This window comes from Rhinoderma darwinii, chromosome 8, assembly GCF_050947455.1.
Source record: "Rhinoderma darwinii isolate aRhiDar2 chromosome 8, aRhiDar2.hap1, whole genome shotgun sequence".
NCBI lineage: Eukaryota > Metazoa > Chordata > Amphibia > Anura > Rhinodermatidae > Rhinoderma > Rhinoderma darwinii.
The window spans coordinates 3,399,815-3,422,662 of NC_134694.1; the positions used below are offsets into that span (position 1 = coordinate 3,399,815).

Below are 22,848 nucleotides of genomic sequence, written 5' to 3' on the forward strand. Positions count from 1 at the left end.
TCCTACACACACATCTGAGGCTTTGTTACTATGTACTGAGGGCAAACCTCTGACACCAGCAAATCCCCCGCCCCCTGAGCGACAGCTTCACGATGTGCAGGTGAAATATCAGCCTGGATATAAGACCATAAACGCTCAGCAGTGAGAAGCAAGGTTAGGACGGGTTATCGACTTTAGTATCTAAATAATGAATTACAATTCACTGACAGCAAACAGAAATCTTCAAAATTGTAAGGAATTCAACCACAGTCTATTAGAAAGTTACAGAACTTTATTTCCATGCCTTTAAAAAGAAGAACTCGGGCCCCCTCTGTGTATAGATCAGTTGTAGGTACTCGGCCTGTTAAAAAAACCAGCGAGGCCAAAAAGAGTCTGACCCCAGGAAATCGCGCAGGAGGCCAATATGACCGCTACCCCGGTACCTACAATCCCCCGTCATGACGGCTTGGATATGATTCCTACTCACACTGCCTCCATTTCCAGATCATCCGTGTCCTCATCCTGTGGGAGCTGCAGGTACGGGTTGTCAGACGCCGGGCGGAACTTGTACCCGGTTAACACGAAGAAGACGAAGGTCGCCAATTCATCCAGGAGCTGCGAGGACAATCAGGGGATTACTTACTACTTACAGTATGGGGACAACGATGGGTTAGACATCATCACACGGAGGCCTGTGACCAGCGCACGTCTGCCGGGACCGTCACACCCCACGCGACGGCGCAGCTTACACAGCATGGGAGCGGCGATGGCCATTTATGCAACTAAAACCTCATCATCGAAGAAAATGTGCTGTAGTTTCCAAATACACTTTGCGCTTCACATTCTCACCATCTGTGCTTGCTGTCAGTAAATAAGAACTCTACTGTTTACATCTAAAGGCTGGAAAGCTATCCTGACCCAATACTATTCATAGCTGAAACTTTGTTACAATTTAAACCATTCTATGTGAGGTAAATATATTGCACAATTCTCTCCTGTCCTGATAGTTTGCTACAATGTATCAGTCTGGAGTCCAGGATATATAGCTCACAGAGGGTTGTCTAGACTGGATAAAATTGTAACAAACCCTCAGCTGTGAGAAGCATTAGGTCAGGATGAGGATTCAGTTTCTGGGTGCAAACAATAAAAAATATATTATTTTTTTTCTGAAAGCAAGCAGAGATCTTGAAAATGGTGAGGAATTAAAGAGGCTCTGTCACCACATTATAAGTGGCCTATATTGTACATGATGTGATCGGCGCTGTAATGTAGAGAACAGTGGTCCTAGTAATAAAGCGTCTGTCACCACATTGTAAGTGGCCTATATTGTACATGATGTGATCGGCGCTGTAATGTAGAGAACAGTGGTCCTAGTAATAAAGCGTCTGTCACCACATTATAAGTGGCCTATATTGTACATGATGTGATCGGCGCTGTAATGTAGAGAACAGTGGTCCTAGTAATAAAGCGTCTGTCACCACATTATAAGTGGCCTATATTGTACATGATGTGATCGGCGCTGTAATGTAGAGAACAGTGGTCCTAGTAATAAAGCGTCTGTCACCACATTATAAGTGGCCTATATTGTACATGATGTGATCGGCGCTGTAATGTAGAGAACAGTGGTCCTAGTAATAAAGCGTCTGTCACCACATTATAAGTGGCCTATATTGTACATGATGTGATCGGCGCTGTAATGTAGAGAACAGTGGTCCTAGTAATAAAGCGTCTGTCACCACATTATAAGTGGCCTATATTGTACATGATGTGATCGGCGCTGTAATGTAGAGAACAGTGGTCCTAGTAATAAAGCGTCTGTCACCACATTATAAGTGGCCTATATTGTACATGATGTGATCGGCGCTGTAATGTAGAGAACAGTGGTCCTAGTAATAAAGCGTCTGTCACCACATTATAAGTGGCCTATATTGTACATGATGTGATCGGCGCTGTAATGTAGAGAACAGCAGTGTATTTTGTTTAGAAAAACGATCATTTTTGACGGAGTTATGATCTATTTTAGCTTTATGCTAATGAGTTTCTCAATGGACAACTGGGCGTTTTACTATATAACCAAGTGGGCGTTGTACAGAGGAGTGTATGACGTTGACCAATCAGTGACCAATCAGCGTCATGCACTTCTCTCCATTCATTTACACAGCACATAGCGATATAGCTGTATCACTATGTGAAGTCACATACACACACTATAACATTACTGCAGTGTCCTGACAATGAATAGACATTACCTCCAGCCAGGACGTGACGTGTATTCAGAATCCAGACCACTTCTGTAGCGTCTCTGTGATTTACAGCACAGCCCAGCGAGATCTCACTGTGGATGACAGTTTACAGCGTAATCTCGTGAGACTACGCCTGCTGTGCTGTAAATCACAGAGAAGTGACAGGATTCTGAATACACATCCTGTCCTGGCTGCAGGTAATGTATATTCACTGTCAGGACACTGCAGTAACGTTAGTGTGTGTGTATGAGGCTGCACATAGTGATATAGCTATATCGCTATGTGCAGTGTAAATGAATGGAGAGAAGTGTATGGCGCTGATTGGTCAGCATCATACACTCCTCTGTACAACGCCCACTTGGTTATATAGTAAGACACGCCCAGTTGACCATTGAGAAACTCATTAGCATAAAGCTAAAATAGGTCATAACTCCGTCAAAAATTAATCGTTTTTCTAAATAAAAAACACTGCTGCGATCTACATTACAGCGCCGATCACATCATGTACAATATAGGCCACTTATAATATGGTGACAGCCTCTATTACTAGGACCACTGTTCTCTACATTACAGCGCCGATCACATCATGTACAATATAGGCCACTTATAATGTGGTGACAGACGCTTTATTACTAGGACCACTGTTCTCTACATTACAGCCCCGATCACATCATGTACAATATAGGCCACTTATAATGTGGCGACAGCCTCTTTATTACTAGGACCACTGTTCTCTACATTACAGCGCCGATCACATCATGTACAATATAGGCCACTTATAATGTGGCGACAGCCTCTTTATTACTAGGACCACTGTTCTCTACATTACAGCGCCGATCACATCATGTACAATATAGGCCACTTATAATATGGTGACAGCCTCTTTATTACTAGGACCACTGTTCTCTACATTACAGCGCCGATCACATCATGTACAATATAGGCCACTTATAATATGGTGACAGCCTCTTTAAACCACAAACTATTAGGAAGATGTAGAACTTTTCATTATATGATTGAGCTGAATTGTCATGGGGAAGGGACTCAAACTGGAGGCGCACGCTGAGGATCAGTGACCAGTCAATATACGGATGTGAGCGGCTGAGGAGCGGTTACCTGGTACATCCATTTCCACTGGAATGGGACTGCTAACTTGATGAGGAAGGCGATGATCCGGGTGAAGTATATGAAGCAGACAATCTATAAAAAAATAATGACAAAACAAAAGTACATGTGAGAGGTTTCCTTGCTATGTGCAGGATGGAGGCCGCCCGTACAGCAGCGCCCGCGCCCCCCACCATGGCTGCGCTGCCATCTCTGAGGAGAACACGTTAGCCTGCAGACCTGGGATTAATCTCGCTGAGAGGAAATGATGGCACCCACTTAATAGATTACTCCGAGAGCTGCAGGTTATTAGGTCTGAATGTCCAGCACCCACTGACATCTCACACAGAGATTACTGTAATACAATGACTGCAGGAGCCAACGACCTGCCCATCCTCATACACCAGGGGGCGCCAGTCACCGCAGCAGAAGGGGCGAGATGTGTCTAATAGAAGATCCTAACAAAGCAGCAATTATATATATTCTGTATCGTAATAAATAGTGTATGCAGCCAACTATAATCGTGTAATGCTATGGTGGTCCACAGGGGGCAGTATTATAGTAGCTATATTCTTGTATATAGGGGCAGTATTATAGTAGTTATATTCTTGTATATAGGGAGCAGTATTATAGTAGATATATTCTTGTATATAGGAGCAGTATTATAGTAGTTATATTCTTGTATATAGGGGCAGTATTATAGTAGTTATATTCTTGTATATAGGAAGCAGTATTATAGTAGTTATATTCTTGTATATAGGAAGCAGTATTATAGTAGTTATATTCTTGTATATAGGGAGCAGTATTATAGTAGTTATATTCTTGTATATAGGAGCAGTATTATAGTAGTTATATTCTTGTATATAGGAGCAGTATTATAGTAGATATATTCTGGTATATAAGGGGCAGTATTATAGTAGTTATATTCTTGTATATAGGGGGCAGTATTATAGTAGTTATATTCTTGTATATAGGGGACAGTATTATAGTAGTTATATTCTTGTATATAGGAGCAGTATTATAGTAGTTATATTCTTGTATATAGGGAGCAGTATTATAGTAGTTATATTCTTGTATATAGGAGCAGTATTATAGTAGTTATATTCTTGTATATAGGGGCAGTATTATAGTAGTTATATTCTTGTATATAGGGGGCAGTATTATAGTAGTTATATTCTTGTATATAGGAGGCAGTATTATAGTAGTTATATTCTTGTATATGGGGCAGTATTATAGTAGTTATATTCTTGTATATAGGAGCAGTATTATAGTAGTTATATTCTTGTATATAGGAGCAGTATTATAGTAGTTATATTCTTGTATATAGAGACAGTATTATAGTAGTTATATTCTTGTATATAGGAGCAGTATTATAGTAGTTATATTCTTGTATATAGGAGCAGTATTATAGTAGTTATATTCTTGTATATAGGGAGCAGTATTATAGTAGTTATATTCTTGTATATAGGGGCAGTATTATAGTAGTTATATTCTTGTATATAGGGGGCAGTATTATAGTAGTTATATTCTTGTATATAGGAGCAGTATTATAGTAGTTATATTCTTGTATATAGGAGCAGTATTATAGTAGTTATATTCTTGTATATAGGGAGCAGTATTAGAGTAGTTATATTCTTGTATATAGGGGGGCAGTATTATAGTAGTTATATCCTTGTATATAGGGGCAGTGTTATAGTAGTTATATTCTTGTATATAGGGGCAGTGTTATAGTAGTTATATTCTTGTATATAGGGGCAGTGTTATAGTAGTTATATTCTTGTATATAGGAGCAGTGTTATAGTAGTTATATTCTTGTATATAGGGGCAGTATTATAGTAGTTATATTCTTGTATATATGGGCAGTATTATAGTAGTTATATTCTTGTATATAGGGAGCAGTATTATATTAGTTATATTCTTGTATATAAGGGCAGTATTATAGTAGTTATATTCTTGTATATAGGGGGCAGTATTATAGTAGTTATATTCTTGTATATAGGAGCAGTATTATAGTAGTTATATTCTTGTATATAGGGAGTAGTATTATAGTAGTTATATTCTTGTATATAGGGGGCAGTATTATAGTAGTTATATTCTTGTATATAGGGACAGTATTATAGTAGTTATATTCTTGTATATAGGGGCAGTATTATAGTAGTTATATTCTTGTATATAGGGGCAGTATTATAGTAGTTATATTCTTGTATATAGGGGCAGTATTATAGTAGTTATATTCTCGTATATAGGGGCAGTATTATAGTAGTTATATTCTTGTATATAGGGGCAGTATTATAGTAGGTATATTCTTGTATATAGGAGCAGTATTATAGTAGTTATATTCTTGTATATAGGGAGCAGTATTATAGTAGTTATATTCTTGTATATAGGAGCAGTATTATAGTAGTTATATTCTTGTATATAGGAGCAGTATTATAGTAGTTATATTCTTGTATATAGAGACAGTATTATAGTAGTTATATTCTTGTATATAGGAGCAGTATTATAGTAGTTATATTCTTGTATATAGGAGCAGTATTATAGTAGTTATATTCTTGTATATAGGGAGCAGTATTATAGTAGTTATATTCTTGTATATAGGGGCAGTATTATAGTAGTTATATTCTTGTATATAGGGGGCAGTATTATAGTAGTTATATTCTTGTATATAGGAGCAGTATTATAGTAGTTATATTCTTGTATATAGGAGCAGTATTATAGTAGTTATATTCTTGTATATAGGGAGCAGTATTAGAGTAGTTATATTCTTGTATATAGGGGGGCAGTATTATAGTAGTTATATCCTTGTATATAGGGGCAGTGTTATAGTAGTTATATTCTTGTATATAGGGGCAGTGTTATAGTAGTTATATTCTTGTATATAGGGGCAGTGTTATAGTAGTTATATTCTTGTATATAGGAGCAGTGTTATAGTAGTTATATTCTTGTATATAGGGGCAGTATTATAGTAGTTATATTCTTGTATATATGGGCAGTATTATAGTAGTTATATTCTTGTATATAGGGAGCAGTATTATATTAGTTATATTCTTGTATATAAGGGCAGTATTATAGTAGTTATATTCTTGTATATAGGGGGCAGTATTATAGTAGTTATATTCTTGTATATAGGAGCAGTATTATAGTAGTTATATTCTTGTATATAGGGAGTAGTATTATAGTAGTTATATTCTTGTATATAGGGGGCAGTATTATAGTAGTTATATTCTTGTATATAGGGACAGTATTATAGTAGTTATATTCTTGTATATAGGGGCAGTATTATAGTAGTTATATTCTTGTATATAGGAGCAGTATTATAGTAGTTATATTCTTGTATATAGGGGCAGTATTATAGTGGTTATATTCTTGTATATAGGGGGCAGTATTATAGTAGTTATATTCTTGTATATAGGGGGCAGTAATATAGTAGTTATATTCTTGTATATAGGGGGCAGTAATATAGTAGTTATATTCTTGTATATAGGGGGCAGTATTATAGTAGTTATATTCTTGTATATAGGGGGCAGTATTATAGTAGTTATATTCTTGTATATAGGAGCAGTATTAGAGTAGTTATATCCTTGTATATAGGGGGGCAGTATTAGAGTAGTTATATCCTTGTATATAGGAGCAGTATTATAGTAGTTATATTCTTGTATATAGGGGCAGTATTATAGTAGTTATATTCTTGTATATAGGAGCAGTATTATAGTAGTTATATTCTTGTATATAGGGGCAGTGTTATAGTAGTTATATTCTTGTATATAGGGAGCAGTATTATATTAGTTATATTCTTGTATATAGGGGCAGTATTATAGTAGTTATATTCTTGTATATAGGAGCAGTATTCTAGTAGTTATATTCTTGTATATAGGGGCAGTATTATAGTAGTTATATTCTTGTATATAGGATCAGTATTATAGTAGTTATATTCTTGTATATAGGGGCAGTATTATAGTAGTTATATTCTTGTATATAGGGGGCCGTATTATAGTAGTTATATTCTTGTATATAGGATCAGTATTATAGTAGTTATATTCTTGTATATAGGGGCAGTATTATAGTAGTTATATTCTTGTATATAGGGGGCCGTATTATAGTAGTTATATTCTTGTATATAGGAGCAGTATTATAGTAGTTATATTCTTGTATATAGGGGCAGTATTATAGTAGTTATATTCTTGTATATAGGGGGCCGTATTATAGTAGTTATATTCTTGTATATAGGGGCAGTATTATAGTAGTTATATTCTTGTATATAGGGGGCCGTATTATAGTAGTTATATTCTTGTATATAGGATCAGTATTATAGTAGTTATATTCTTGTATATAGGGGGCAGTATTATAGTAGTTATATTCTTGTATATAGGGGCAGTATTATAGTAGTTATATTCTTATATATAGGAGCAGTATTATAGTAGTTATATTCTTGTATATAGGGGCAGTATTATAGTAGTTATATTCTTGTATATAGGAGCAGTATTATAGTAGTTATATTCTTGTATATAGGGGCAGTATTATAGTAGTTATATTCTTGTATATAGGGGGCCGTATTATAGTAGTTATATTCTTGTATATAGGGGCAGTATTATAGTAGTTATATTCTTGTATATAGGGGGCCGTATTATAGTAGTTATATTCTTGTATATAGGATCAGTATTATAGTAGTTATATTCTTGTATATAGGGGGCAGTATTATAGTAGTTATATTCTTGTATATAGGGGCAGTATTATAGTAGTTATATTCTTATATATAGGAGCAGTATTATAGTAGTTATATTCTTGTATATAGGAGCAGTATTATAGTAGTTATATTCTTGTATATAGGGGCAGTATTATAGTAGTTATATTCTTGTATATAGGGGCAGTATTATAGTGGTTATATTCTTGTATATAGGGGGCAGTATTATAGTAGTTATATTCTTGTATATAGGGGGCAGTATTATAGTAGTTATATTCTTGTATATAGGAGCAGTATTATAGTAGTTATATTCTTGTATATAGGGGCAGTATTATAGTAGTTATATTCTTGTATATAGGGGCAGTATTATAGTAGTTATATTCTTGTATATAGGAGCAGTATTATAGTAGTTATATTCTTGTATATAGGAGCAGTATTATAGTAGTTATATTCTTGTATATAGGGGCAGTATTATAGTAGTTATATTCTTGTATATAGGAGCAGTATTATAGTAGTTATATTCTTGTATATAGGAGCAGTATTATAGTAGTTATATTCTTGTATATAGGAGCAGTATTATAGTAGTTATATTCTTGTATATAGGAGCAGTATTATAGTAGTTATATTCTTGTATATAGGGGCAGTATTATAGTAGTTATATTCTTGTATATAGGAGCAGTATTATAGTAGTTATATTCTTGTATATAGGGGCAGTATTATAGTAGTTATATTCTTGTATATAGGAGCAGTATTATAGTAGTTATATTCTTGTATATAGGGGCAGTATTATAGTAGTTATATTCTTGTATATAGGGGCAGTATTATAGTGGTTATATTCTTGTATATAGGGGGCAGTATTATAGTAGTTATATTCTTGTATATAGGGGGCAGTATTATAGTAGTTATATTCTTGTATATAGGAGCAGTATTATAGTAGTTATATTCTTGTATATAGGGGCAGTATTATAGTAGTTATATTCTTGTATATAGGGGCAGTATTATAGTAGTTATATTCTTGTATATAGGGGGCAGTATTATAGTAGTTATATTCTTGTATATAGGAGCAGTATTATAGTAGTTATATTCTTGTATATAGGAGCAGTATTATAGTAGTTATATTCTTGTATATAGGGGGCAGTATTATAGTAGTTATATTCTTGTATATAGGGGCAGTATTATAGTAGTTATATTCTTGTATATAGGAGCAGTATTATAGTAGTTATATTCTTGTATATAGGGGCAGTATTATAGTAGTTATATTCTTGTATATAGGAGCAGTATTATAGTAGTTATATTCTTGTATATAGGAGCAGTATTATAGTAGTTATATTCTTGTATATAGGAGCAGTATTATAGTAGTTATATTCTTGTATATAGGGGGCAGTATTATAGTAGTTATATTCTTGTATATAGCGGGCAGTATTATAGTAGTTATATTCTTGTATATAGGGGCAGTATTATAGTAGTTATATTCTTGTATATAGGAGGCAGTATTATAGTAGTTATATTCTTGTATATAGGGGGCAGCATTATAGATATCAGTTCCTCTTGGCAGGTCACACATTACTACGTCATGTATATGAAATATATTAGAGGTGTAGATCTAGTCGATGGCCGTGTTCTTGTACCATATTGTCATGTAGGGTCTCCCTGCCTCTTCTATACTTCTGTCTATGACTTCCCACAGATATTGCTGCAACCCAAAATCTCTCATTGTTGAAGACTAAACCTTCTCTGCGGTGTTATTAGTCGGGATGTTTTCCCTGCCGGATACGCGGTGTCCATGTCCTCGTTGTTTGGTGACTCACCATCACATAGTAGTGTCTGAAAAGCTTCAGTTTTGCCAAGTTGATCGCAGCTGAGAAAAAGGAGAAACAAGAAAAATGAATAAGATGGAAATGTCAGGGACGGGATGAGACGGATACAAATAATGACAGACTTTCCCCCGCCGTCTCCAGGCCCGGCACATGATGAATCTCGCCGCTCTGTAATGACCATCGGTGGACAAGAATAATGAAAGTAAAAGCGTTCAAGTATTTCATATAATTTATTTAAAGGGGTATACACAAGATCTGCTCCTAGGAGTCATAGCTGTGTGGATGTAATAGCGGCGAGCCCCCTGATCACGACTCCCCCCCTCTAAAACCGGAAGAGCGCTGGTGCAGAATGCCGCTCAACCATACGTTACATGGAGGGAATATTAATTTCAGCAGAATCAGGGACCCCCGAAAAGAGGTTATATGAAGAGGTCCTGTGCATGCTGCCATTAATTAGGATGCAGTCACTTTAATTATTTTGGCCACCAAAAGATCACAAAGGACAGAGTGACCCAGAGATTGTGCCACCTCATAGCCGAACAGTCACTTGTATCAGTCTAACACATTTGAGATACTTAAAGGGGAATCCCACCTATAATGATCTAATAGCAGACCATAGATAACACTAGTGGTTGTCCATGAGATGGGACCGAATAGATGGAGACCAACTGGGATCTGCAGGACTTGTAATAAAGCCCCATATATAAAGGTGGAGTTCTCCTTTAATCGTCCGGTCCATGAGAAGATCCCAGAATTAACGGCAATTCTCTATATGTGATCAGTTTGCGGACATCGTCTCGTCACGTTTTCCTCCGCTAATTGAATGGCTCACAGTCCAGGTCGCCAAGAATTCATTTAAGAAAACTGTGAGCGGAGAAGGGGCGGCCGGGAGACGTGCGGACTCGCTGGGGCCATGTGGAGAACGTCTCACGGGATGTCCTGGTGCTCAGAGACTCTTCTCTTACAGAGTGTTGTACTTCAGAGCAGAAACCGCAGCAGCGGGCGACACGTGATTGATCGTGTGATTCCCCATTAACAGGTGTCAGTCACCCCGAGCTCCAGTGTTTATGGAAGCCTCAACTTTATAGCAATGACTCTACAAGATGTGATTATAAGAGCAAGACACCATGCCCCTCAGTGCCCCCATAACAGCGCCTACCACTATTACCCAAGTATAGCCAGCCACTGTGCCCCTCAGCACCCCCATAACAGCGCCTACCACTATTACCCAAGTATAGCCAGCCACTGTGCCCCTCAGTGCCCCCATAACAGCGCCTACCACTATTACCCAAGTATAGCCAGCCACTGTGCCCCGCAGTGCCCCCATAACAGCACCTACCACTATTACCCAAGTATAGCCAGCCAGTGTGCCCCTCAGTGCCCCCATAACAGCGCCTACCACTATTACCCAAGTAGAGCCAGCCACTGTGCCCCGCAGTGCCCCCATAACAGCACCTACCACTATTACCCAAGTAGAGCCAGCCACTGTGCCCCGCAGTGCCCCCATAACAGCACCTACCACTATTACCCAAGTATAGCCAGCCAGTGTGCCCCTCAGTGCCCCCATAACAGCGCCTACCACTATTACCCAAGTATAGCCAGCCACTGTGCCCCTCAGTGCCCCCATAACAGCACCTACCACTATTACCCAAGTATAGCCAGCCACTGTGCCCCGCAGTGCCCCCATAACAGCGCCTACCACGATTACCCAAGTATAGCCAGCCAGTGTGCCCCTCAGTGCCCCCATAACAGCGCCTACCACTGTTACCCAAGTATAGCCAGCCACTGTGCCCCTTAGTGCCCCCATAACAGTGCCTACCACTATTACCCAAGTATAGCCAGCCACTGTGCCCCGCAGTGCCCCCATAAGTGCCTACCACTATTACCCAAGTATAGCCAGCCAGTGTGCCCCTCAGTGCCCCCATAACAGCGCCTACCACTATTACCCAAGTAGAGCCAGCCACTGTGCCCCGCAGTGCCCCCATAACAGCACCTACCACTATTACCCAAGTAGAGCCAGCCACTGTGCCCCTCCGTGCCGCCATAACAGCGCCTACCACTATTACCCAAGTAGAGCCAGCCAGTACCCCCATAACCGTGCCTACCACTCTTACCCAAGCAGAGTTAGCCACAGTGCACCCGTAACAGCGCCACTGTCCCCCTCAGAGCCCCCATAATAGTGCTCACCACTGTACTTCCATTAGAGCCAGCCATAGTGCCCCCTATCAGAGCCCTGCCACAATGCCAACCACTGTTACCCAAGTAGATCCACAATGCCAATCACTGTACTTCCATTAGAGCCATAGTGCCCCTATAACAGTCCGAACCACTATACTCATTAACGCCAGTCACACTGCCCCATAAGAATGCAAACCACCGTAATAGGGTTATTGTTTTGCTCTAAAACCTGGAGATGAAACAAGTGACACCAGGAGGGCAGCGGGAAGGGTTTCTAAGCTTCTATAAGTGACACATCTATAGGTCACTAAACACAAAGCGACAATAATGGCAGCAGCGAGCGGAATCGCCGGCAGAGGAACAGGACAGAGGTACCTGGAGGGAGGGCGAAACGCTGGAAGTAACCAGTAACAAGCGGCGGCCACAGCACGGCGAGGTTCAGCCCCAGTAATAAGCCCAGGACCCCCTGATAACATCTGCGCTTACATTACACTCATTCATTTCCTGCCCCTCCACCCCCCGTCAGTATAATCTGTCCAAACCTAAAAATAGTCATCCCGTGTTATACACAAACCGAAATCCGAGGTCGCACACAACGTCCGGGTCTTGTATATAACACAACGAGATACCGGTAGCTGGAGATCAGCGGCATGGGACGGCATTTTACGCAATTCCCCACATGATATAGTCATTAGCAATACACAGAGCCCGCAGAAAAGATCATCACCCCCATCATTCCCACATCGCAGCATAAACAGTGGGCGCGGCGTATGACATGAGATCACACATCTCGCCCACGCGTCCTTACAAAGCCTGCATCCTTCCTAATTAACCCCCGATCCTGGAATCCCTCGCTGCCAGATGGGCTGCTCGGAGCTGACAGTAAATAAAAGGCAGCAGCCGCTGCCGGCGACGGTTCAGGCCAATGTAAGTAATGGAGGATTTGTTTACGTGTGTAAACATGCCGTGTCCCCGGGGGTCACCGCGTCACAATGAATCTCCCCAGCCCTTATATAGAGAGGTATGTGACGGGGAGATCTGCTGCCGAAACCAAGATTATTAATTACCAAAACGGGGAGACAGGAGAGCAATGGGGGAGGCGAGGCACCGCACACATTATCGGCACCTTCAGGGGCTCTCGTCTGAGATGTTCCCCAATCTTTACGTAGAATGCATTAAAAAAAAGTTTTGCAACTCTAAAATTTTTCTGTGTTTCAATTCCTTGCCATTTAAGATCTTTGCTTGCTGTCAATCAAATCCATTCTTGTATACAACCAGGGGCGAGATACAGTCCTAAACTAATTCTTCTCACAGCTGAGGGTTTGTTACAACTGTATCCAGTCTAGACAATCCTCTGTGAGTAAAACACATCAGCAGCACAAATCTCTTTCCTGTTTGGAGTTTGCAATAATGTATCAGAGCAAGTAAAACGTATCAGTCTGGTATCCAAGCTCTGGGGATTAGTACAGCCAAGCATTCACTGACAGCAATCACAGATCTTGAAAATGGTGAGAACATTAAACACAAAGGGGCAGATTTAGTGCGGTGTAAGTAAAATTTGACCTTTGACCACTCGTCCGGCGTGTCACGTACGAATACGAAAAACATAGTCAGCCGTTCCCTGCCCGACATTGGCCGCATTACTGTTAGCACGGAGGCGGCGGTGCATACCCGGATCAGTTACAGAAGAACAGCCTTCCCGCGAGCTACGTATATCAAGAAAGCCGCAGCGAGCGGACTAGAATACTACAACCCCCAACGTTTTCCCGTCATTACCGGAGTAAACATCATTACACAGCAATCACTCTGGAAGGAGTAAACACGTCTGACTTCACCCCCGGGAGACATCTTCACTTCCAGCCACTCCCTGCACTATAACCAGAGACATCGATCGATGGCTGGCGACACGCAGAGGGTGGAGCGAGCAATGCAGAATGATGGGCGCGTGGCTGCTGCGGGAGGGGCTGGCCAGACAGGACATCGCATGCGCTCCCTCCCAGGAGCAGTAAAGACTTAATAGTCCTATGGATGTCTGGACCAAATCGTAAAAAAACAAAACAATAGCGCCAATTTATATTCACGGTTTGAAGCCATATAATGGGCACAGCTGGTAACTGCACCCTGTAGGCTTTGTATGCGAGACGTTGGTATAAGCGTCTCTGCGTAGAAGAACCGCAGCAGAGGGTGGTCCAGGATTAGAAGAACATTGCTGATTTCTTCCAAAAACAGCGCCACACCTGTCCACTGGTTGTGTGTGGTATTGCAGCTCAGCACGATTTAATACAGCTGAGCTGCAATACCAGACACAACCTGTGAACAGGTGTGGTGCGGTTTTCGGAAGAAAGCAGCCATGTTTTTCTGATTCTGGACATCCCCTTTAGGCTTCAGGATCAGGGACTGGTAGTGAAATATAAACCGTATCATGACCAGTGCAGGAGGCGTACAGGGTGGCAGGCTGGTGGTGGCAGCAGGCACCATGTGTTCAGCCGGACCACATTATGACCATTTTATTGCTCCAATGCACCAAAAATGCAGCATATAGTCTTATAGAAAAACATCCTACCGTGTTATGTATACAGCTCCCATGCAGACCTACAGGTCAGCCTGTAACCATAGAGATGCATAAATCAGCATAGGAGCTGTATGTGCAACACGGTACGTAGAATATTCTTAATGAAGAATTTGGAATGCTGGAGATGGGCAGCAGGGGGCACCGGAGGAGTCTGCAGGCCCAGAAGTCTCTAGATTGGACATGGAAGGCGGCGGAGAGTCTGTAAAGTGGTTTTGTGGATGATTACGACACATTTTCATATATCTCCAGTGCTGTGGTACAATCACGCATGCTGGGAGTTTTAGTACCACAACGAAAATGGAAATTTATATGCAACCTCCATTCTCGTGCCGACACCATCACTCCCATTATCTCTAACCGAAGCCAAACACTGCAGGGAAGAGGAGGCAGCGTGACAGAGATCCTGCAGCCATGACGTGAGCCATAATACACTAGGTTATATACAAGACAAACAATTCCCTGCTCCTTATATATGACACTCAGCATGGAGATTTACACATCAGCGCATCGCCACCTGGTGGAGAAGAATTGCATTACATCAGCAATGCAGCAACACAACGTGGCGTCTCAGAATCGACTGCAATGACCGGTCTCCTGACGAGCGACCAATCAGCATCGACTACATCAACAGACCAGTCAGCGAGCACAAGATCTGGTCCGAAATAAACTCACAAATTGTAGATCAAGACATTTACCTTTCCCATCTGTGGCTGAAGCTTCCTGAAGGTGTCGGATGGACCTGGTTGGAAACAGAGACCATCAGAGATCAGACAAGACTTGTAATAGAACAGAACGCTGCGGGAAACGGCGGACGTGAGAACATCACGAGATCATGAACATCTGCTCAATCACCAGATCTACCGCAGAGGAAACTAAAACCCTCATCATTTCCATTCCCACCTGGTAACGGCCACAGACTGGGTGCAGAATGCAAATATTAGTCTGTAGGAGGGTGACGGGTGGGAAAGGAGACTGCGAGGTATTTCCATTTTCGCCTTTACGGCAGCATTAACTCTACCGGATCGGTGTCAGATTATCAAATGTTCTGGATTATTGGACAGTCATTGAAAACAATATAAAACGGATTTAAGAGCAGAGACTCCAGTGAAACAGCCCAAAATACGCGGCTACTCATCATTGCATCGCTCGGCTTTGTCTTGTGAAATTGTAATGTATTGATAAGAACAGGGCCCGAGAATGAGCCCATGGGGGTGTCGTATGGGGGTCCAGCCTGCACCGGCAGGAGAATTGATTTGGAGGGACACTGAGGCCGTCATGCACATCTCTGCTGGATTATCAGAACTTCTAGATTATAGGACGCTGATTATCAGAATTTCTGGATTATAGGACGCTGGATTAAAGGAATTTCTGGATTATAGGATGCTGGATTATCAGAATTTCTGGATTATAGGATGCTGGATTAAAGGAATTTAACTGCATTAGCAAATATTTATTAAAAAAATGGGACCTATACCTCTGATAAACCAAATTTTAAAGGGCTTGTCCAGTCCCTGAAAATGAATGGCCTATCCTCAGGATCGGCCGTCAATATCGGATCGGTCGGAGTCCTACTCTCAGGACCAACGGCGATCAGCTGTTTTGAAGGGTCCGCAGCGGTGGTGCGAGTGTTACTTCCCCTTCATTCCGGATCTTCTGGTACGGTGAATGGCGACACTTGCAGCGGTGCAGCCGATCTCAGATATTGGGGACCAGTCCGGAGGATAAACCAATCAATTTTTAGAGACTGGAAAACCCCTTTAAATGTGCTGAACTGTTGAAATTTGGTCTTCAAGCAGCGACCTTGGGGGATAGGGAGGGGGTCTATACATACAGTAGCCGCAGCCTATATGGAGAGAACATACATCTTGATCTATACAGAGCCGGATATACGGACATACAGTAGAAATAAATGACCGCACAGTCCGGGGGAGATTTACGTAACAAAATTTGCCCAAAACCTGTTCATGCCGCGCGCCAAATTTATTGGGTGTTTTAGACCATTTTACACCTAAATTTGTCATATTAATCATAGGCCATTTTTCTTGAGGTGAAGTACGCCAGCCACGAAGAAAGTCCCGCAAGACGCGCCAATTTTAATCACACAGCGTGCTCCACTGTGATAAATTTGGCCCCATTTCTGCAGGTCTGGTTTTATCCGATCAGAATTTAGGACAGAACTAATAAATCTCCCCCAATGATATTTACAGGAACCACAGCGCTAAGTCCAATACATAAAACCAAGTCCCACTGGTGTGACCGGCAACTACGATGGATTACCATATAACAGGAAACAAGATGGCGCCGCAACACAAGAGGTCGACAAGGAACAGGATCTCTTTCCACAGGCCGGAGTCGGTCGTACCCTCCTCAGTGGACTCAATGATGATGTAAGCCACGTTAGCCAAAACCTACAAGAAAGCCACAGGGAGAAGACATTATACACGTGATCTGGAAAACGCAGAGACCCTATAGACATTACATCATAATGTGACTGATATCAGCTGCTCCTCTTATATCACTCCAGTACTATTATATCCTCCAGAGACATTACATCATATGTGACTGATATCAGCCGCTCCTCTTATATCACTCCAGTACTATTATATCCTCCAGAGACATTACATCATGTGTGACTGATATCAGCCGCTCCTCTTATATCACTCCAGTACTATTATATCCTCCAGAGACATTACATCATATGTGTGACTGATATCAGCCGCTCCTCTTATATCACTCCAGCACTATTATATCCTCCAGAGACATTACATCATATATGTGACTGATATCAGCCGCTCCTCTTATATCACTCCAGTACTATTATATCCTCCAGAGACATTACATCATATGTGACTGATATCAGCCGCTCCTCTTATATCACTCCAGTACTATTATATCCTCCAGAGACATTACATCATATGTGACTGATATCAGCCGCTCCTCTTATAACACTCCAGTACTATTATATCCTCCAGAGACATTACATCATATGTGTGACTGATATCAGCCGCTCCTCTTATAACACTCCAGTACTATTATATCCTCCAGAGACATTACATCATATGTGACTGATATCAGCTGCTCCTCTTATATCACTCCAGTACTATTATATCCTCCAGAGACATTACATCATATGTGACTGATATCAGCGGCTCCTCTTATATCACTCCAGTACTATTATATCCTCCAGAGACATGACATCATATGTGACTGATATCAACCGCACCTCTTATATCACTCCAGCACTATTATATCCTCCAGAGACATTACATCATATGTGTGACTGATATCAGCCGCTCCTCTTATATCACTCCAGTACTATTATATCCTCCAGAGACATTACATCATATGTGACTGATATCAGCCGCTCCTCTTATATTACTCCAGCACTATTATATCCTCCAGACATTACATCATATATGTGACTGATATCAGCGGCTCCTCTTATATCACTCCAGTACTATTATATCCTCCAGAGACATTACATCATATGTGACTGATATGAGCCGCTCCTCTTATAACACTCCAGTACTATTATATCCTCCAGAGACATTACATCATATGTGTGACTGATATCAGCTGCTCCTCTTATAACACTCCAGCACTGAGACCCCCCAGAGACATTACATCATATGTGTGACTGATATCAGCCGCTCCTCTTATATCACTCCAGTACTATTATATCCTCCAGAGACATTACATCATATGTGTGACTGATATCAGCCGCTCCTCTTATATCACTCCAGTACTATTATATCCTCCAGAGACATTACATCATATGTGACTGATATCAGCCGCTCCTCTTATATCACTCCAGCACTATTATATCCTCCAGAGACATTACATCATATGTGACTGATATCAGCCGCTCCTCTTATAACACTCCAGTACTATTATATCCTCCAGACATTACATCATGTGTGACTGATATCAGCCGCTCCTCTTAGAACACTCCAGTACTATTATATCCTCCAGAGACATTACATCATATGTGTGACTGATATCAGCCGCTCCTCTTATATCACTCCAGCACTATTATATCCTCCAGAGACATTACATCATATGTGTGACTGATATCAGCCGCTCCTCTTATATCACTCCAGTACTATTATATCCTCCAGACATTACATCATGTGTGACTGATATCAGCCGCTCCTCCTATATCACTCCAGTACTATTATATCCTCGAGACATTACATCATATGTGACTGATATCAGCCGCTCCTCCTATATCACTCCAGTACTATTATATCCTCCAGAGACATTACATCATATGTGACTGATATCAGCCGCTCCTCTTATAACACTCCAGTACTATTATATCCTCCAGAGACATTACATCATATGTGACTGATATCAGCCGCTCCTCTTATATCACTCCAGCACTATTATATCCTCCAGAGACATTACATCATATGTGTGACTGATATCAGCCGCTCCTCTTATATCACTCCAGTACTATTATATCCTCCAGAGACATTACATCATATGTGTGACTGATATCAGCCGCTCCTCTTATATCACTCCAGTACTATTATATCCTCCAGAGACATTACATCATATGTGACTGATATCAGCCGCTCCTCTTATAACACTCCAGTACTATTATATCCTCCAGAGACATTACATCATATGTGTGACTGATATCAGCCGCTCCTCTTATATCACTCCAGTACTATTATATCCTCCAGAGACATTACATCATATGTGACTGATATCAACCGCACCTCTTATAACACTCCAGTACTATTATATCCTCCAGACATTACATCATATGTGTGACTGATATCAGCCGCTCCTCTTATATCACTCCAGTACGATTATATCCTCCAGAGACATTACATCATATGTGTGACTGATATCAGCCGCTCCCCTTATATCACTCCAGTACTATTATATCCTCCAGAGACATTACATCATATGTGACTGATATCAGCCGCTCCTCTTATATCACTCCAGTACTATTATATCCTCCAGAGACATTACATCATATGTGACTGATATCAGCCGCTCCTCTTATATCACTCCAGTACTATTATAAACTGTGTACTTTTCTGTACTCCTTCACTAGATCCTGTCTTGACAAGGCACATGACGGATCTGATGTCATTTAGGCCTCATATATTCGGCTCCTGTATTATACTTGTGTGAACACAGTCCAGGGCTGAAATCAGACGCAGTAATGTGGACACGTTTTGGGGTTTGTATTATGACCTGGCCCCCGCACCATGAAATAATAGAAGTCTACTTCGCGGTGGGGAGTGTTATGTCACATTATACGACCCTAATAACCTCCTGTAGTCTTTATACATATTCGTGTCTCGCGGCTTCTAGAGGAGAATATACAATGTGCGGCACACAGTGGAGCATGCTGGGATAGTTTATTATGCAGACTGTCAATAATCACTGTACACGGCATGACCACATACAACGCCGATGTCCTGACCTGCAGCGGGATCACAATCATGAAGATCTTCTTATCCTTATCTGACAGGATGTGTTTGACGAAGGCCCAGCCCGTTCCGATGAGAGCGATGGTAATAAACAGCAGAGCGCCTTTCAACCTGTCAGGTAATGATCCCGCGTTTAGTATTAGAGAGAATAGGAGATTGTATTATATCCTCCAGTGACTGAGCGCTCTGCACAGAGGAGTTACAGGAGGACTGCAGACAATGATGAGGATCTACTCCTGATAACACTCCAGTCACATCCAGAGACGACTTGTATCAGCTATTAGGGGTGTCACATCTAACGGTTTTTAAGAGCCAGTCAGTAGAATCGTGAATGCAGCTCTGGATGCGACTAGAGTATAATGTAACTCAGGATCAGTAAGGCCGGGTTGACACGACCGTGTTCGGTCCGGACCTTATGTCGGCTGTGTTTCCCGGACAGACCACAGTTCAGGGAGCGGCACTCCTAGCATCGTAGTTATGTATGGCGCTAGGTGTCCCTGCCTCCCCACAGGAATACGGTCCTGAATTGTAATCAAGTTTTCAATACAGGACCGTATTTTTTGCGGGGCGGGTGGGGGGGCAGTGACACCCAGCGGCATACATAACTACGATGCTAGGAGTCCAGCTCCCTGAACTGTGGTCGGTCCGGGAGACACAGCCGACATAAGGTCCGTATATCAAGGACCGGACACGGTCGTGTGAATCCAGGTTTAAGCAAAAGGTTCATGAAGTTCGGCCTCATTCACACGACCGTAAGGGGTTTTATTGACCGCAAATACGGACGCACATCTGCATCTGTGGAAGCGCATATAGACTTCTATGGGCAAGTCCGCGCCGCAATTGTGGACAAGAATAGGACATGTATATTTAGCGGCCGGGACACCTGTAAATATACTGTAAGGTGTCCGTGGCCAATAGAAACGATGGGTCCGCAATTTCCTCTACAGATGAAGACTGCGGTCGTGTGCGCAGGGCCTTACTCAGTATTACGTGCAGATAATTTCTACACAGCCTGTAAAGTTTGGCCTCGGCCCTGCTGCCGCCTCACACCACGCAGGTTCCACTTACAGGTGAGTGATGTAATACACCACGGCCCAGCCCTCGATCGGATAACCCTGAGTTGCGATGTAGTGATAATCAATCTGGAAGAAACAAGGACACGAATAACAACCCGTTAGTATCCGAGTTTGTGCTGCAGCTTGAGGAGTGACACAGCCGCAGTCTCTCCCCTATTAGGTCATCTCCCTCGCCTCTCACCACTGACTACTATGGGGAGCTGTACCTACCGTGTGGAACACCAGAGAAAGGGACTTGGTGAAGGGCAGCGCGGCCATCAACCAGTGGATCTTGAATACATCACTTCTAGAATAGAGGGGACGGGGATTATTAACCCTTCACACACTGCAGTCAGCACTGCATTTATCAGCAGCTTCAGACGTCGGCAAAGAGCAAGTATATCTGGGGGTGTCCGACAAAATACCCAGTAGCGTCCCATCTAATACACACGTACATTGTGACCGCTCAGTGCTTTTATAAGCAGCGCATTGAGCTTCAGGGTCACGGGGGCAGCACAGCAGCAGCCACATTTGCCTGCGTATGGGCAGCTTAATAACGGAAGACGTGCGCCCATATGGTTCCCCTTCTTCTGAGAAGGGGGAGGTGCAAACCAGTTGCAGCTTCCTAGGTCTGATAATAGACGTCACAAATATTATTTATAGTCTTTTCTATACTTGCGAGAGGCATCGTAGGTGATCTAATACTTACAAGGAACGTCTCCGCTGCTGGTCGGGCTAATATTAGGAAAATAAAATTTCATTGGCGACTTTAATGGGTTTGTCTCATGACGGGCACACGGACGACATATGGGAGCGCCCGCTACGAGGCAGAACGGGGAGGCGCTGCGTATAATCTGAACGGCTGCCACGTAACAGTACAGGGAAGAACTCCGGCCGTAGAAATAATCCCCTAAAAAATAGTCTGTCATGGGCGCAGGGGACGGGTTGGCGCTGCGGCGGCTGCAATATGAGAGGTGGTCTTTAAAGGGACAAGCTGCACCTGCGACTCGCTATAGGTCCCTACAGATATAAGTCTATAGGGTGCAGGATACAGACCGTAGAGACTTTACATTTCCCTGCGATCCGCCTACTTTAACCCTTTCGGGATGAAGCCATTTTTAGATTTTTCACTTTAGTTTTTCCCTTCCCGCTTTGCAATAACTTTTTATTTTTCCGTCAGTGGAGCGGCGCGGGGGCTTATTTTTTGCGGGAGGAGCCGTCGTTTCTTTTGGCATCATTTATAGTTCCATATAATAGACTGGGAAACTGGAAAAAAATTATTTACGGGCTGAAGTTGGAAAAAACTGCGATTCCTCAATTGTTTTTTGGGTTTCGTTTTTACGGTTTTCACTGTGCGGTAAAAACGACAACTTCTCTTTATTCTGCGGCTCAACGCGATTACGGTGATACCAAATTTATACAGGTTTTTTTTTATATTTTATTAATTTTATTGATAATAAACTTTTTGTTAAAAAAAATCAATAAATGTCTGTGTCGCCCAATTCTGAGAGGCAGAACTTTTTTTATATTTGGCGGGACGAGCTGTCGTTTTTATCGATATAATTTTTTGCTAAGTAGAACTTTTTGATCACTTTTTATTAATTTTTTTTTGAGAGCCAAGTTGACCAAAAAAACTGTGATTTTAGCGGTTTACATTTTTTATGGCGTTCACCGTGCGCGTTAAATAAAGCTATATAGTAATAGTTCAGACTTCTACGGACACGGCGATACCAACTTTATTTACTTTTTACATTACTTTAGGGGGAAAA

General features: G+C 41.5%; 2 protein-coding genes across 4 annotated transcripts in view; one reads left to right on the top strand and one right to left on the bottom strand.

Annotated features, from left to right (window-relative positions):
• The window catches only part of FNBP1 (formin binding protein 1), a 396,531-nt gene that overhangs the window by 274,476 nt on the left and 99,207 nt on the right, over positions 1-22,848 (top strand). The gene's annotated exons all lie outside the window — the stretch shown is intronic.
• The window catches only part of GPR107 (G protein-coupled receptor 107), a 33,474-nt gene that overhangs the window by 4,464 nt on the left and 6,162 nt on the right, over positions 1-22,848 (bottom strand). For 2 of the 3 annotated variants that reach the window (XM_075834639.1, XM_075834637.1), the window contains exons 10-17: positions 21,311-21,386; positions 21,093-21,166; positions 20,018-20,135; positions 16,852-16,982; positions 15,270-15,313; positions 9,816-9,865; positions 3,339-3,422; positions 467-594 (exon numbers count right to left, since the gene is read on the bottom strand). In XM_075834639.1, coding sequence (XP_075690754.1) covers positions 467-594; positions 3,339-3,422; positions 9,816-9,865; positions 15,270-15,313; positions 16,852-16,982; positions 20,018-20,135; positions 21,093-21,166; positions 21,311-21,386 — 705 coding nt within the window. The remainder of the gene's footprint in view (positions 1-466; positions 595-3,338; positions 3,423-9,815; positions 9,866-15,269; positions 15,314-16,851; positions 16,983-20,017; positions 20,136-21,092; positions 21,167-21,310; positions 21,387-22,848) is intronic. The other variant, XM_075834636.1, reaches the window with a different exon arrangement.